This window comes from Lactuca sativa, chromosome 8, assembly GCF_002870075.4.
Source record: "Lactuca sativa cultivar Salinas chromosome 8, Lsat_Salinas_v11, whole genome shotgun sequence".
In the NCBI taxonomy this organism is placed as follows: Eukaryota; Viridiplantae; Streptophyta; class Magnoliopsida; order Asterales; family Asteraceae; genus Lactuca; species Lactuca sativa.
Genome location: NC_056630.2, coordinates 182,354,863 through 182,373,164, shown reverse-complemented (window position 1 = coordinate 182,373,164; position 18,302 = coordinate 182,354,863). Strand labels below are relative to the sequence as shown.

General features: G+C 41.0%; 2 protein-coding genes across 2 annotated transcripts; one reads left to right on the top strand and one right to left on the bottom strand.

The window, feature by feature from the left end:
- On the bottom strand, window positions 1-2,399 carry LOC111881773 (LRR repeats and ubiquitin-like domain-containing protein At2g30105). The gene is made up of 9 exons (XM_023878166.2): window positions 2,140-2,399; window positions 1,960-2,057; window positions 1,568-1,831; window positions 1,381-1,481; window positions 1,164-1,301; window positions 974-1,022; window positions 817-882; window positions 425-544; window positions 1-320 (listed from the first exon to the last, which is right to left on the bottom strand). Exons 1-9 carry the CDS (start codon window positions 2,321-2,323, stop codon window positions 210-212), a joined length of 1,131 nt encoding a protein of 376 aa, XP_023733934.1. The 5' UTR covers window positions 2,324-2,399; the 3' UTR covers window positions 1-209.
- On the top strand, window positions 2,386-17,361 carry LOC111881758 (protein FAR1-RELATED SEQUENCE 5-like). The gene is made up of 7 exons (XM_023878151.2): window positions 2,386-2,400; window positions 2,873-2,908; window positions 3,308-3,410; window positions 3,861-4,141; window positions 16,322-16,734; window positions 16,847-17,070; window positions 17,228-17,361. The coding sequence occupies exons 1-7, from the start codon at window positions 2,386-2,388 to the stop codon at window positions 17,359-17,361; spliced, it is 1,206 nt and encodes a 401-aa protein (XP_023733919.2).
- Window positions 17,362-18,302: the final 941 nt, after the last annotated feature.

Genomic DNA, 18,302 nt, shown 5'->3' with positions numbered 1-18,302 from the left:
TAAAACAATATCGCACCATTTTTTTACACCATTTTGGTATAAAAATTTAAGCTATGTTGGAGATGTTCTCATAAGCCGTCACATCATCGGTCCACATCAACAACAAACATATTCATGTCAACAAAAAGATACAAAATTTCACAAGAATAGAACACATGCTATCAATGCTAAACACATCTCTCAAAGTCTTGAAACATCAAAAATATTTATTAACTTTTATCGGCACCTTCGTCAAAATAAGATGCTCCCCTCACCCGAAACGCAAGTTGTTTGGAATGCTTTAGCACACGCCTCTCGTCAAAGCTTTCCCATCCTTCAAACTACAATCACAACCCTTGGATCAAATTCATCTGACAACTGCTTTCCAATCTCGGCCATTGATTGTTATACAAAATACTAGCAACTTTGGATGAAAATTACATACCTCTCGAAGCATGTCCATTGTTATTTCCGTGCCATGGAGGTCTAGGGTTGAAAGTTGGGTGCAATTTTTTAATAGTGTCATAGGAAGTGATTTAAGCCCGTTGTTGTGGAGATGTAAAGCCTACAAGTAGTTGAAGACAATCTTAATAAAGTTGGCCCAGATATAGACATGACACTGACATGACATGACATGACAGCTTTATACTGCGTTTGACACGATTGGACTGAGATGTGAACCCTACAAAATTTTCAAACTTTTGTCCAACCAAAAAATGCGAAACAAGGTGGGACATAGACTTGCTCTCGATCGCAATCTCTCATCTGTGCAAAAGACGTAAATGCCCTCCTCATTCTATTCATAAAAAATAGCCATAGAAGGCTTAAACTTAATACCTTGAGATTTCCTAAATTGCTGAAAGTTTCTGGAAGCTCTACAAGAAGATTTGATGAAAGATCAACCTGTATAGTGTATAGATTCAAATTATGGATAAAAAAAACTGAATTTTACAAAAAGGAGTCGGATTTCAGAGATAAATATGAAATCTCTGACTTCAACAAGAGAAGAACAGCTCCCTATGCATGAAGTGATGGTGCTAATCCTTCATATAAAATATAAATTCTCATTAGATGTCTCATGAAAATTGCAACGTTTTTTTCTTATTGGTAAGTCTTTAATCGATAATTTAATTGTTAGAATTTAGAAAATTAGCCATGATAAAGAGTGAATATGAACATGTTACCTATTGTCATTAGCTTCTAAAACCTCGAGATGAGCTAGAAATCCTATTTCATCAGGAAGACATGTTAACTTGTTGTTTGCAACATGAAGTTCCTTCAAAGTAGTTAATGCTCCCAAATCGGAGGGTAAAGTTGTCAAACTGCAAATATTATATCATCAATGTAGTTGGTATGAAAGATAATTGTTGCAAGGCCATTATAAGACAAAGAGATGCTTACAGATTCTGGCTCAAAGACAGAAAAGAAAGAGATTTTAATGCTGAAAGTCCTTTCCAGCTAACAGATTCGTCTTCTATGCAGTTTGAATTCAAGAGAAGTTTCTAACAAATAAAGGAACAATCAACATATTACTACTTTTTTTTCAACAGGAATCTTTCATTCAAATTAACAAGTATGACACTCTTACCTGCAAAGAACTCAATCCACCAATAGCTTCGGGTATATCTTGTATCGAGTTACAACTGAGATCAAGAAATCTTACAGAAGATCCACAATTCCATACTTCTTGAGGTATGACCTTTATGTCACCATTAGAAAGTGCTATGACTCCAGTAAGCTTCCATCTTTCAAATTGACTCTTCACGACAGTCGCTTGTTTCTCCTTTCTATTGTTCTCAGAAGTTCTTCTTAAATTTGAGACCACCGGAGATTCCTTTTTGATCGGACCACTCTATAAGAAGCAAAAATATTCCCTCAATCAAAACCTAATACACCCAATTCCTTAACAATCACATTCAACTGACAGATTGCAAATTCTAAACTAGATTACTGATCGATACACATGAATTTTCAAATTACCCCTTGATGTAGACCCTGGGAAGCTAAGAGCTGGATCTTATAGACTCCATTGTATGTCCCCAATGAACTAAACTTCATTTCATCGTCAAGAATTTTCCCTGTAACATTATGTTCCTTGAAATTAGGTTTTTTTTTTCGTGTGTTGAAGATGATGCGTGTTTGGTAAACAGGGATGGTTACCTTTAGCGATAAGTTTTTGACCGCGAGGAAGAACATCGGTGAGTGGTTGAAGCGCAGACTTTAGGTCTTTAACGGTTGATTCAACAGAAAGGTTCACCGGTATCGATCGTCCGTTGAACTTCACGCTAATTTTAATAGTGTTTGCGGGATCGCTTCCGTCACCGGTAGCGCCGTTTGTCGCCATTCCGACCTCTCGAGCTCAAACCAGTTTGCAATAGAGGATGATATACAACCGTAATTGCAAAAATGGTCGTAAAAAATGTAATTTTTGTTGTGGTTTGCTCCAAAGAAAAAATTAAATTTAATACACTTGATATTTTATTTTTTCATTTCTTCTATTTACTTTTTAATTATTATATATATATATATATATATATATATATATATATATATATATATATATATATATATATATATATATATATATATATATATATGTTTAATTGACAAAATAAAAAATGTTGAAAATTGGGGAATTATTCTCAGCCAATCTAACATGTTCAAATTAAAAAAAATACGCATGTCCATTTTTATTAAGAATATCTTTGTAAATTAGCAACTTTTTTACATAGAACTTACCTGTTCGTGTTATCAATTTCCAATTTGATGATATCTTTATCTCGTTTGAATCGGATATGAGAAATTCATTATCAAGATTATTTTCTTTATATAACTCGTTAGCAATTATACATATTCATTCCATTAATCGTGAAGTTTCGCATCTGTGTTTCAGTTTTCTAATTCGTTTTCAGTTTTCCGATTTGATCAGGTATGTATATCGTTTGAATCGGATAGATCGGAGTTCATTATCAAAATTATTGCTTTTTATAATTTGTTTGGAATTACGCTTATTATATTCGTTTTGGAGTTGTTTCATCGGAGTTCATTATCAAGATTATCAAGTTTCGAATATGTATTGGAGTTATTTCATCGGATTTTTGTTAAGTAGTTTGAGATATTTATTTCATCAGTTATATCGTTGTAGTTTTTACGCTCTGTACTGAGAGAGAGTGCTTAATTATATCATCTGATCATATATGATTTAAGTTTCTTTCAGATATTTTATACGTTAAGGTGAGATATATTCGAAGTTAACCAGGTTTTCATCTTTACGACTTTTTTTATGAGATATATTCGATATTAAGATTGTTTTTGTTTATTTATATAGATCATTTGGTGTATTATGTCGAATTCTAGTGTTATTGATGGTGATTTGTATTCTTCTATGAGTGAGAGTGAAGAAGAAGATGTTGAGAACTCATTTTTTGAAGGTATCAGTTATTGAATTATTTTGTTGTTTTTAATTTTGTTGATTATCATTTATTTACATATGAATATGTTAATATGAATAAATTGTTGTCTTTTTCATATATGAATAAACATGTGATAATTGTAATTTTGAATTTATTATTTTTTTTCGTTTTATTCATATATGAATAAGTTATGTTTTATTTACATATGAATATGTTAAAATGAGTAAATTGTTGTCTTATTCATATATGAATAAACGTGTGTTAATTGTAATTTCGAATTTATTATTTTTTCGTTTTATTCATATATGAATAAGTTATGTTTTATTTTATATATTTTGAATCCTCATGAATTTTATGTATTCATATATGAATGTTTTATTCATATATGAATGTTTTTTGTTTTATTTATATGATTTTTATGTATTCATATATATATATTATTGTTTTATTCATGCATTATTATTTTAGGTGGTGAATCTTCAAGTTCAGTACATGATTCACAATATTTTGATGATATAATTGGAGAACATGTCTATAAGCCAGATGTACCTGTTCAACTTATTCCATTTAAGGGTTTAATCTTCAAATCATTAAAGTTGGCTATCAAAATGTATTCTGAGTATGCTGAAATTGGTGGTTTTGATGTTAGACCGAGCACACAGTCAAGGTTTGATAACAAGATTATAAAGAAGAAACATGTTATATGTAATCGTGGTGGTAAACAGAAAAAGAAATCTTGTGACACATTTGTAACATCCCGAAATATCAAGAGTAAAGTTGAATGGCTAAAAGAGTAAATTGGGAAGGGGAACTCGGCGAGTCCATGGGTGGACTCGGCGAGTAGGGTCGCGACTTTGGTCGCGTGTTAAGTGGCCGACTCGGCGAGTCAGCGGATGGACTCGGCGAGTAGGCGCTGAGTGGAGAAAACCCTAAATCCAGAGGAAGAGCCCTATATAAAGAACATTATACCCTCTCCCCAGCCTCTTTACCCTCTGTTGAAGTCCAGAAAGCCCTGAGGCGCGTTTTTGAGGGATTAGAGTGCATTTAGAGCTTGGAGAAGTGATTGTTGAAGGAATCTTGAAGGAAAAGAGACTTGGGTCAAAGGGCTTTGCAAGGATTCAGATTAATCTTCTCTTGGAGCTTCCTTTTGAGGTATTATTTCATTGTTTGAGCTGCTATTATCTAGATTCATCATTTTTGGAGGTGTTAGAGATCATATCCTTTGGTGTATTGGAGTTTAGAGGTTAGATCTGAGGTTGCTACCTCAGATCTGGAATGGAGAAGGGTTGGAATGCATAAAAGTCCCTGTTTTTGAGTGATTGAAGGAGCTATCTTGTCCCAAGCCCAAAACCTATAGTGAAAATGCCTAGATCTCCTTGGATTCACGTAAAGTTTGCCACTTTACGTGATGGATGGCCTTAGGAAGGGTAGATCTATGGTTTGTGTCACACCCCCAAACCAAGGATGGTGGAAACGTCCAGGGGTGGAGGACTTCATGTACAGTATCACAACAACATGTATAATAGTGCTCAAAGTAAATACAACCATCATAAATATAATTGAAAAAGTTACACCAAAGTATATGTTTACATGTTTCAAAATCAATTACATTATGATGACAAAAATAAATTGTTGACGGTTTAACGTCCCATCCTCAAAGCGCTGAAGTTTTCCTGTTTCACTGATTTCCTGAGAATACAAGTAGTTTTGAAAAGTGTCAACAATTAAGTTGGTGAGTTCATAAGAGTTTTGTTTGGAGTAGAAACCGTTTTCCTTTTAAAAGCGATAGGATATGAATCCAGAAAATCCAATATTTTCTTAGTTAGGTGTAAACAGAATATTCCTATATGATGTGTTGATGTATCCTAGATTGACCCGTAGATTTCCTCTATAATTGTCCAGCGTATATAAGTTATATAAGATTTAAGTTAGATAAAACGTTGAATGTAGTGGGTCTGCCCTAGGTCCACAACCCAACGAGGAACAGGAGATGAGGCGGGCACCACCAATTCTAAGCCAATCCAGACTAAATTCTTGTAGGACTCAAGCATATACGCTCAACGATTATAGTTGAAGTCTAACAATGCGAAAATTTAATGTGAATATAACCTATACATATCATAGTTCACCGGGGAGTAATAGGGATTAGTGAACCTGAACTATGCATATGATAGCTTATCAAAAGTGATGGTGATGGTGAATATAACCTATACATATCAAAAGTGATGGTGGATATAACCTATACATATCATAGTTCACCGGGGAGTAATAGAGATTAGTGAACCTGAACTATGCATATGATAGCTTATCAAAAGTGATGGTGATGGTGAATTCCTTTCTTGTAATTAAGTTCCTAGGGTAGATGAAACATAAACTATACCTATTATAGTTTATCACTTTGTTTGTAATATATATTTTCCATAACTATACCGATTATAACTAGCGTGTTCGTTTGTGGGGGTATAATGGCTTAACTATACTTATTATAGATTATCATAATTGTCCATAGTGGCAATAAATCTTTTGTATGTGTGAAGCCTTTAATAATGTGTTTGTTATATAAATAACCCTAAACTATACCTATTATAGTTTATCAATTATTTGTGTGGGTAGTGAGCATAGGCCTTTCTTGTCATAATTTACCAATGTTTGTATTTTAATGGGTATAGCCTTGTAATATCATTTATATATTTACCATACTTGTGGAGGTGTAAATCCATTTATTTTCTGATGTATGTCTATATAAGAATACAAAATTGTCATATATTGCAACTACACATAAACACATAACGATGTATACCTTGCTCAACATGTTACAAGGTGAAATGAAATTTATAGTATTTTTCTGTTAATAACGTTTTCTGTAACTGTTATTGGAAAAATTGTAGAAAAATCATAAAATGTCCAAATCAAGTTCTGTAACTTCTGAGAGTTTGGAAAATGAGTCTAGTTTGTTCATAATTTTTATTATAATTTTTAATGACTTCTTACTTATGTGAAAAAGTCCATAATCACAGACTGGTCCGGATTGATGTTTGAAATGATAGGCAGTTTTGTAAAAATCACCATAAATTGTAGAAAAATCGTATGGAGATGTGCAAGTAGTAATTTTAAAGCTAAGAAGTGGAACTACATGCACCTAAAACAGTTTTGAAAACTAAAATGTTTAAGTTGTCCAAAACAGTCCGTGAATGGGGTTGAACTTTTCTGATGAAGGCTGTTAGAAAAATTTAGTTATGTTCTTGGTGTTTTAACTTGTATTCCCCCCTAAAAACTTGAGAAAACATGAAAATGTAGGGGTATGAACTCACCTTGTGTGATTTCAGTAGATAAGTGTTGAAGAAGAGAAGTGTTCAACCCAAGAACACTTGAAGAATCACTTGAAGATTCGAAGCTCTAACACAAATATAATGGAGTTTGTGTAAGATATCCATGATTTGAGTGGAAATAATTGAGATAATCATGAAGAGAATGGATTATGCTTACCAAATGTGGAGGAAAAACTCAAGATCAGCCCTTGAATCTCGAATTTCTAGAGAGAGGAAGTGAGAGAGAGAATAGTTTGCTCTTTTTGGTGAAAGAGAGAAAATGAGAGAAATGAGGAGAGAGGAGGCTTTTCTAGCCTTTGACCAATTGTGGGGTTGGAAAAAGGTGGGAAAAGTACAATGAAATGACTAGGTAAGGGCTGATGGGGAATAGTGACATGGAGTGGGTGATGGAGGTTGCTTGTGTCATAAAATAAAGGAAAGTCAACACTCCACCTCTTTGTACTTTACCCACTAGCTTTTATTATTTAAATAAAGATTTTTATGAAAATATGATTGAATTGTGAATATTTAGGGTTTATTATATTAAAATATGATTTTGGGTGAAAATCCCGCGTTAAAATAATTAAAAACGGGCTTAAAACGCAAATTTGGTTGAAAACCGGGAGAAAAGTGCTTCCCAGCGAGACCTCTCGGTCCTAGGCCGATGTTCGGTCCCTAGGCCGAGGCTCGGTCCATGTTGATGCTGAGTCGGAACGAAAGGCGCGAGCCGGAAGCGAGAGGCGAAGGGCGAAGGCGAGGGTTCGGTCAGAAGGCTCGGTCCGAAGGGTCAGCAGGGAAGCTTCGGTTCGGAGATGAGAGGCTAGAATGTCAAAACCGAACGAACTGTAGTGAACAGTACCTTCGGTTCGGTTAGTGAACAGTACCTTCGGTTCGGATCAGCAGCCTTCTTCATCAGGAGGGTTCGGTTCCTAAGAGGGGTTTCGGTTCCTAAGGTCCGTTTTTCGCGTAGACTTCCGTTTTTGGGCTGTTTTCGCCAAATTCGAGGGTCGGGATGCCCCGAGTGATTATAGAAAGTTGGGAGAGATTTCGAGAGAGATTTGAGAGAGATTCCACATACTTAGAGAGATTTGGGAGAGATTTGACATACTTGGAGAGATGTCTCATACAAAGAGATATATGGGAGAGATTTCACATACTTAGAGAGATTTGGGAGAGATTTGACATACTTGGAGAGATTTCTCATACAAAGAGATATGTGGGAGAGATTTCACATACTTAGAGAGATTTGGGAGAGATTTGACATACTTGGAGAGATTTCTCATACAAAGAGATATGTGGGAGAGATTTCACATACTTAGAGAGATTTGGGAGAGATTTGACATACTTGGAGAGATTTCTCATACAAAGAGATATGTGGGAGAGATTTCACATACTTAGAGAGATTTGGGAGAGATTTGACATACTTGGAGAGATTTCTCATACAAAGAGATATGTGGGAGAGATTTCACATACTTAGAGAGATTTGGGAGAGATTTGACATAAGAAGAGATAGAGTGAAAACGATTGAGAGAGGTTTCATTGGTGACCTTTTTGAGTGTTCGGCTTTGCAATGCAGGGTCCGTAAGCCCCGTTAAGCCTTGTTTAAGGATCTTGCACACTCCCGATGAGTATGTAACATTGTTTTATCGGTTTGGCTCTCCACATACCACCGTTTTAGGTTAAGGAGATCTAGAGGTACGCACTTTTTGATTTATGATCTCTCATTAGAATAGAGAGTTGTTTAGAAATTACTTAACGTAAACTCTAGTGCTCATGGCAAATTGAGTTGACCGGTTTGACTTGTTGACTTTAATTGGCTTTGACTTGACTGAAAATTGACAGTTGTCACAGTTTGGATCATCTGCATGGCTTGGAAAGCCTCGATATGGATTCAGACCCGGTGGTACTCGGCGAGTCACATGGGTAGACTCGGCGAGTTGCTTGAAGATAGGCTGTAACTCGGCGAGTTGGAAGAACAACTCGGCGAGTTGGATGAAGATGGCCTGGAACTCGACGAGTTGGAAGAACAACTCGGCGAGTAAGTTGAAGATAGCCTTAGACTTGACGAGTCTGTTCTTGGACTCGGCGAGTCTTGTCGAAGAGTCCCAATCTTTTCTGGTTGAGCCGAGAATCGGTGAGTCAAGGGATGACTCGGTGAGTTGTGTGTGAGTGGACTCAGAGTTGTTGGACTCGGCGAGTCTCGGGGTGACTCGGTGAGTTGGGTCGCGGATTGAAGGAAATGTTGGACATGGGGACTCGGCGAGTCATCGGGTTGACTCAGCGAGTAGAGTCAGTCAGGGGTTGACATTGACTTTGACCAAGGGTTGACTAGTTGTCTTCCAGGGGTATTTTGGTAATTATTGAGTTCAGTGCTTTGGTGTTGTTCAGTGGAGGAGTTCGTGTCGGAGTTTGGAGCAGCGAGATCTTATCTTTTCAGCCGACAGTTTCGAGGTGAGTTATCCTCACTATATCAACAGGGTCTAAGGCACCAAGGCCGGCCCTTTATCTGATTGAGATCCGGGTATTTGTTGTATGTTATTGCTTTGATATGTTGCATCCTGGTAGCTAGGATGGTATATGTTAGAGACCTGGTTGAGGTCGGTATCCTGAGATGTAGGGTGATGCTATGCTAGTGACCGGTTAGGTCGGTATCTTGGTTAGGATGATGATATGTTATGTGATCTGTTTGATCGGTTTGTTGACTGTGAATTGTTATATGATTATATGTTTATGTGCACATGGTTGTTTGGATTGGAGTTGGGTTGAGACGGGTCCTGCTTTGTGTTGTAGGCCAAGATACCCAGGGCGGACCGGTTGTCCCGAAGGCCCAGCGAGCGGTCCGGATAGGCTGTAAGCCCCAAGAGGGCGGGCCAGACGTGCCGAGGCTCGGAGAGTGGACCAGGCCGACAGAAGGCCCGGCGCGGGCGGACCAGTCATACTGTAGACTCAGAGAGTGGACCGGGTGGATTGAAGGCCCGGTGCGGGTGGACCAATCACACTGTAAACTCGATGTATATGGCTAGACTCAGAGGGTGGACCAGGTGGACTGTTGGCCGGTGCGGCGGACCAGTCATACTATAGACTCAGAGAGTGGACCGGGTGGATTGAAGGCCCGGTGCGGGCGGACCAATCACACTGTAGACTCGATGTATATGGCTAGACTCGGTGGGTGGACCAGGTGGACTGTTGGCCGGTGCGGCGGACCAGTCACACAGTAGACCCGAAGTGCATGGCTGTTCTGTGATTGGATATGTTATGGCATGTTATGCGTGTATGGTATATGTGGTTGGTATTTTGGGGATATCTCACTAAGCTTTCGAGCTTACAGTTGTGGTTTAATGTTTTTCAGGTTCTTCAGGAGACCATGGCAAGGCGAAGGCGTGATGGTACCGCTCCTCATGTTTTTTTCGTGATGTGATTCTGGGAATACTTTAAATAAATTGTATTGAAAACCTTTTTTGTAATAACTTTGATGGAATTGGGTTGTTTTTGAAAAAATTAAATTGGTTGGAATTTTTCGGTCGTTACAAGTTGGTATCAGAGCCTTGGTTCGAGTGAATTGGAGGAACACTCGTGTGACTCTAGTCTCAAATCGAGGAGAGTTTTCAAAAGAGAATTTAAAATGGTTTTCAAAATGTGTAAAGGAGTACGCGGAGGTACGATCAGCCGGAGCCAGTAAGTAACCCCAAAATACCATACATGATATTTGTTTTTTATCTTTGATAGAACAGCATGCTAGTGCTAGGCTAGGGATCTTCAAGATTTCATGATAATGCTGCCTGATTTGTGATGCCTGTAGCCTAGGGTTTCCTTGTGGGAGATTTCCAGTGTTCCTCTAGTGGTGAGGGTTGAGTGCTTGTTTGTATGTTTTCTCTAGGGCGTTGTGGTAGTACTTCATATAAATATGGGTAGGTGTGTAAGGTAGTATGGGCCGTACTACTGAAAGCACAGGACCCATACGCGTATCAGGGAAACCATGACCTCTAGAGTGGGGTTGAGAGTTGGTTCCCGGGGTAGTGGGAAGTGTCTGAGATTTTGTGGTGTTATTTCAGTATGGAGATTCCGAGACATGCTGGGAGTGGATCCGGATCAGGATCGGGAGCAGGAGAGGGAGTTCCGGGTGGGTCAGTACCGCCCGAGGTTATTGGTCAGATGAGCACGTGCGAGTTGGATGCGAGGATTCGTGAGATCCTGCATGATGAGGTTACTGCGTTGTTCCGGGCCGAGTTGCCGGAAGTGTTAGGGTCGATCAAGACCGCCATGGTTGAGTATTTTGATGAGCGCTATGCAGCTATCATAGAGACGGTTGCCGCGGCGGCTACATCGGCTGTAGCAGCGGCAGTGGGAGGAGCTAGTCGGGGTTTTCAGTATCGGGACTTCGATAATACAAAGCGTCCCACCTTTGATGGAGTTCAGGACCCGATTGTTGCTATGAGATGGTTATCGGACATGGAGGGGTGTTTCTTCACGTGTTCATGCCCTGCCGATCAGCGGGTGAGGTGTGCTCTGAACCTGTTGAGGCTCGGGGTGAAGGATTGGTGGAGATTGACCATTGGGTCATATTCGGATGCGCAGAGGGCTGCGGTTTCATGGGATCAGTTCAGAGAGATGTTCAACACTCATTATGTTCCACAAGTTGAGAGAGAGAGAGAGAGATTGGCTCAGGAGTTCCTTGAGCTGAAGCAGGGTTCGGAGTCGGTGACTGAAATCACCAGGATGTTCACTGAGAGGACGATGTTCTGCCTTGAGTTCGCTTCGGATCAGGCTCAGATGTCTCGATATCTGAGCGTGCTCAAGAGGGATATCAGACAGTTTGTGTCTACGCAGAGGTGCGAGACTTTGTTGGAGTTGCAGGAGGCCGCCAGGCGCCACGAGTTAGAGATTGAGTTGCAGTTGCGTGAGCTGAGGTAGGCTCCGGTGCAGTCGCAGCCGGCGCCGAAACGGTCCAAGACCGTTGATTCTAGGATGGGAGATCTGAGTAGCCACACTTGTGGGAACTGTGGGAGGAGTCACACTGGAGTTTGTAGGTCCGGTGGTGCATGCCACAAGTGCGGAAAAGAGGGGCACTATGCGAGGGATTGTTGGCAGTCAGCGCCGGTTCGGGATTTGAGGATTTGTTATCATTGTCATCAGGTTAGACATTTGAGGGTCAACTGTCCATAGCTCGCTGCAGGACCGGTGCAGGCTCCAGCACCGGTCACTTTGAGGATCACGGGTGGAGGTCAGGGTGGAGCGGAGCCCCCAAGGGCTCAGGGTCGTGCTTTTCAGCTTACAGCAGAGGAGGTCAGAGCAGTGCCGGATGCAGCTGCGGGTATGTTTCTTTCTTGATGTCTTGTTTATCTTATGGCTATTGTGGAGTATCGGTTATCTGCTAGTCTCATTGTGTGGTTTTTGGTGTGGTATTTGTTGTTTTTGAGGGTTATGGTTTGGTTATGGGTTATTGTTTGGGAATTTCGTTGGTTATCATTCATGAGGGTTATTAGTGGAAATCTGGCGTTGGTCTGAATGTCGGGTAGCATATGCTTTCTGAGGAGTGGTTAGCTGCAGATTGAGTTTCTTTCGAGCGGGATGATCGGTGTGGAAATGGGATTTTTGTTAAGGTTGTTAGTGCTAGTGGGAATCAGTCCGCGTGTAAGTGTTGGTTTTGTGCGGGGTTGTTTTGGGAGGTCTGTGATAGCGCTCGATGGTTGATAGTCAGTGCCCTAAGCGGGGGTGAATTGGAAAATTCTCCGGAAGATTGATAAGCATGTGAGGTTGTTTAGATGTTTGGGATGCAACAATGTTCTGTCAGCCGAGAGCGTAGGCTGGTATGAGTAAGAGGAAGGCATGCGGGGCGGGATACATACCAAGGGTACTTAATTGAGGAGGGCCTGGGATCAGGCCAGGGTTGAGTTGTGTGATGGAGATAGAGTTCGGAACCCCTAGAGGGCTAGAACAGTATGCATGGGAGGATTTCCCGGAGAGATAGCTCAGAATGATGAACGTTAGTTGAGCGGTCCGGATACACTGAAGGCCGGTAGGCGTACCAGTCAGGCCGAAGGCTCGGAGAACGGTCCAGCCAGACTAAAGGCACTGGAGGGCGGTCCAGATTGGCTGAAGGTTCTGAGAGTAGTCGAGATTGGCTGAAGGCCTGTTAAGGCGGTCCAGTCATGCTGAAGACTCTGCAGGTATTGATAGATCGGTTCGAGGAAATGGATTGAGTATGTTGCGATGTGTTAGCATTAGAAGGTCTGGCCCCGGGTATTGATCTTGATTAGTGGAGATGGTGCATGGACTCGAGAGTCCTTGCGAGTAGAGTCAGAGCATGTGTGTTGGATGGATAGCAGTTACGCTATGAAGGAGTGGTGTAGCATTGGGCGAGCACCGTGGCACTTGCAGTAGTGACAAGGCGGCCAAGTGGATTTCCCTGGTAAAGGAAAAAGAGAGGAGTGTAACTCCGAGAGGGAGTGCAAATTCACGGAAGTGAAAGCAGCAGCGCAGAGTTATGTTTGGAGTAATCCAAGTATGGTCATTGAGCAGCGTGTTTGCGGCAGTGGAATGGAATCACATCCGGTTTGGGATGTCTGCTGAGGTCGCGGAAGGAATTCCGCGGGTGTAGAGCCAAGAGGCTCGGAAAGGATGCAGGGAGGGAGTCTTGGGCTCTCAGTGTGATTCTGATCAGGGAATTGTGTATGTAATGGTGGTTCACCGTGGGGGATGTTGAAGGTGTCGTCAGTGTGACGGGTTTTCCCTAACCCGAGGGTGCTAGAGCTAGTTCAGCATGTGTATGTGATTGCAAGAGGAGAACTCATGGGAGTTGCTCTGAAGAATATGTCTTTCTATCAGCGGAATGGATAGAGTTGGACTCGGATCGGGAATCCGATGGTGCATGGTTATTTCTAGCTCATATGGGTCGAGTGATGGTTGCGATTTGGAGCAGTGTTGCATCATGAGTAGTACTCAGTTGTTAAGTGGGGTTATCAGAGGGTGAAGCCGGTGGCCGGCTTGAGACGGTGGTCAGGACACCGTAAGAAAGGAGAAAGTGAGTTCGAGTTTCGATGGTTGTGCCTTGAGGAACCTGGTCTAGTTAATGCCAGGTGGCACGTTGCGGGAGTATTTCTAGAGTTGAGTTGCCGCAGGCTTCGAGGACGAAGCCTAATTTAAGTGGAGGAGAATTGTAACATCCCGGAATATCAAGAGTAAAGTTGAAGGGCTAAAAGAGTAAATTGGGAAGGGGAAGTCAGCGAGTCCATGGGTGGACTCGGCGAGTAGGGTCGCGACTTTGGTCGCGTGTTAAGTGGCCGACTTGGCGAGTCAGCGGATGGACTCGGCAAGTAGGCGCTGAGTGGAGAAAACCCTAAATCCGGAGGAAGATCCCTATATAAAGAACATTATACCCTCTCCCCAGCCTCTTTACCCTCTGTTGAAGTCCAGAAAGCCCTGAGGCGCGATTTTGAGGGATTAGAGTGCATTTAGAGCTTGGAGAAGTGATTGTTGAAGGAATCTTGAAGGAGAAGAGACTTGGGTCAAAGGGCTTTGCAAGGATTCGGATTAATCTTCTCTTGGAGCTTCCTTTTGAGGTATTATTTCATTGTTTGAGCTGCTATTATCTAGATTCATCATTTTTGGAGGTGTTAGAGATCATATCCTTTGGTGTATTGGAGTTTAGAGGTTAGATCTGAGGTTGCTACCTCAGATCTGGAATGGAGAAGGGTTGGAATGCATAAAAGTCCCTGTTTTTGAGTGATTGAAGGAGCTATCTTGTCCCAAACCCAAACCCTAGAGTGAAAATGCCTAGATCTCCTTTGGATTCACGTAAAGTTTGCCACTTTACGTGATGGATGGCCTTAGGAAGGGTAGATCTATGGTTTGGATCATCTGCATGGCTTGGAAAGCCTCGGTATGGATTCAGACCCAGTGGTACTCGGCGAGTCACATGGGTAGACTCGGCGAGTTGCTTGAAGATAGGCTGGAACTCGGCGAGTTGGATGAAGATGGCCTGGAACTCGGCGAGTTGAAAGAACAACTCGGCGAGTAAGTTAAAGATAGCCTTAGACTCGATGAGTCTGTTCTTGGACTCGGCGAGTCTTATCGAAGAGTCCCAATCTTTTCTGGTTGAGCCGAGAATCGGTGAGTCAAGGGATGACTATGTGAGTTGTGTGCGAGTGGACTCAGAGTTGTTGGACTCGGCGAGTCTCGGGGTGACTCGGCGAGTTGGGTCGCGGATTGAAGGAAATGCTGGGCATGGGGACTCGGCGAGTCATCGGGTTGACTCGGCGAGTAGAGTCAGTCAGGGGTTGACTTTGACTTTGACCAAGGATTGACTAGTTGTCTTCCAGGGGTATTTTGGTAATTATTGAGTTCAGTGCTTTGGTGTTGTTCAGTGGAGGAGTTCGTGTCGGAGTTTGGAGCAGCGAGATCTTATCTTTTCAGCTGACAGTTTCGAGGTGAGTTATCCTCACTATATCAACAGGGTCTAAGGCACCAAGGCCGGCCCTTTATCGAATTGAGATCCGGGTATTTGTTGTATGTTATTGCTTTGATATGTTGCATCCTGGTAGCTAGGATGGTATATGTTAGAGACCTGGTTGAGGTCGGTATCCTGAGATGTAGGGTGATGCTATGCTAGTGACCGGTTAGGTCGGTATCCTGGTTAGGATGATGATATGTTATGTGATCTGTTTGATCGGTTTGTTGACTGTGAATTGTTATATGATTATATGTTTATGTGCACATGGTTGTTTGGATTGGAGTTGGGTTGAGGCGGGTCCTGCTTTGTGCTGTAGGCCAAGATACCCAGGGCGGACCGGTTGTCCCGAAGTCCCAGCGAGCGGTCCGGATAGGCTGTAGGCCCCAAGAGGGCGGGCCAGACGTGCCGAGGCTCGGAGAGTGGACCAGGCCGACTGAAGGCCCGACGTGGGCGGACCAGTCATACTGTAGACTCAGAGAGTGGACCGGGTGGATTGAAGGCTCGGTGCCGGCGGACCAATCACACTGTAGACTCGATGTATATGGCTAGACTCGGAGGGTGGACCAGGTGGACTGTTGGCCGGTGCGGCGGACCAGTCATACTGTAGACTCAGAGAGTGGACCGGGTGGATTGAAGGCCCGGTGCGGGCGGACCAATCACACTGTAGACTCGATGTATATGGCTAGACTCGGAGGGTGGGCCAGGTGGATTGTTGGCCGGTGCGGCGGACCAGTCACACAGTAGACCCGAAGTGCATGGCTGTTTTGTGATCGGATATGTTATGGCATGTTATGCGTGTATGGTATATGTGGTTGGTATTTTGGGGATATCTCACTAAGCTTTCGGGCTTACAGTTGTGGTTTAATGTTTTTCAGGTTCTTCAGGAGACCGTGGCAAGGCGAAGGCGTGATCGTACCGCTCCTCATGTTTTTGTCGTGATGTGATTCTGGGAATACTTTAAATAAATTGTATTGAAAACCTTTTTTGTAATAACTTTGATGGAATCGGGTTGTTTTTGAAAAAATTAAATTGGTTGGAATTTTTCGGTCGTTACAACATTAGGTACAAGTGGTGTTAGGAGGAAACGAAATTCAAATTCAAGATCTATTGGTTGTCAAGCAAAGATTATATTTGAATCTATGTATGGAACTCCATATTATAAAGTTTTTTAGTTTGATGAACTTCACATCCATCCACTTGAGGAGAGAAGCGATTTAAAAAAGGCGAGACAAATGTCATATTCAGAAAAAGAGTTTATTGTGCATGCTTCCACATTAAAAATAGGTCCAACTATGGCTCATAAGTTATGGTCAAGTCTGAGAGGTGGGTATCAGTTTGTAAAGCCCAAAGTAGCTGACTATAAAAATTTAAGGAGAGATATCAACAGGGTTATTGGTTATAAAGATGCCCAAATGATAGTAAACACAATGAATGACCGTCGAGCTCATTATCCAAATTACTCATTTGAGTTTAATTATCAAGATGATGTTTTGGACTGTATGTTTTGGGTTGATGAAATGGAGAAGGCATATTATGCTGAATTTGGTGATGTTATCTCGTTTGATGCGACTTTCCGAACAAACAAGTAAGTTATTTTATCTACTTTTGTGTATAGCTTATTCATATATGAATATTTTTATATTCACTTATTAATACATTAAATTATGACTTTAATGAACATTTTTTTTGTGTGTTAGGTATCGAATGGTTTTTGTTCCGTTTACTGCTATTGACCATCATAAAAAATCGGTTACTGTTGGATCTGGGTTGCTAAGTAATGAAAGCATTGAGTCTTACTCTTGGTTGCTTAAAGCATTTCTTAAAACTCATGGGAAAGAACCAACACTTGTTTTAACCGATCAAGATGCTGCAATAAAACAAGCTGTTGAGAATGTGTTTCGTAATTCAAAGCACCGATTATGTATGTGGCATATAATGAAAAAGTTGAAAAAAAGGTATTATTTTAATATATTTCAAATATATTACTTATTAGTATATTCATTTATGAATATTGATTGTTATTTTACTTATTATTATTTATTCATTTATGAATATTTTTGTTTTAATACATATATCAGATGATTTATTTACAAACACAAACTTTAGAAAAAGGTTTTCGAAGCTTTTTTGGGACATTAATATGAAACCTGATGTTTTTGAGGTGAAGTGGGGTTTGCTTATGAAGGAATTCAATCTTGAAGACACAAGATAGTTTAAAGACATGTTTACAATACGTGATTCATGGATACCTAGATATTTTAGTGATATTCCAATGTGTGGTTTGATGAAGACTACATCAAGGTCAAAGAGTATGAATTCATTCTTTAATACATATTCAGAAAGTGGGAACTTACTTTTGAATTTCATGATGAATTACGACACTGCCATTCAAAAGCAAAGGAACACTCAACGAGAGCTTGATAAGGCATCAAAGAAAGCATCATATAAAATGTAAACACCTCGAGAAATAGAACTGCAAGCATCAAAGGTTTATACAAGTACATTATCTTTTGAGGTGCAAAAAGAAATATATAAAGCATGTTTTTTCTGTACATACTCATATGTTGGTATTGAAGATGGTTGGGAAGTTTACATTGTGCAGCACAACAACAGTAAAAGTGATTTTAAAAATGAATTTAAGGTAATGTTACTTGTTTTTTATGAAAAATGTAATAAGATTCATATATTCATATGAGAATATTCATATATGAATATCAAGGACCTTCCGAAGGGCAACGAGCTGAGGCAGTCTATACCCTTGTCAATCCTTCCCTCCCGACTCCAAGAAGACTGTACCTAGGAGACCTTCCCTACTGCAGCAAGTGCAACTACCATCATCATGGTGCCTGCCGGGAACTCTATTGTGCTAGGTGCCACATGCTGGGGCATACCGCTCGCGTCTGCAGAACCCCGGTTGAGTTCATTACATCAACCACCAATGTGGCGACCCGCACAGTTTTCCATATATGTGGTGAAATGGGACACTTTAAGAAGGACTGCCCAACCGAAGGAAAAACAAAGACACAGGAGGAGCCTAACTCTACGGCTTAGGGAGAAGCATCAAGACACTCGTTAGATTTTGGTACGTCTCTCGATCTCGGATAACTAAAAGAACAATATAAGACTAATTCAAATGTAAATTCTCCCCAGTAA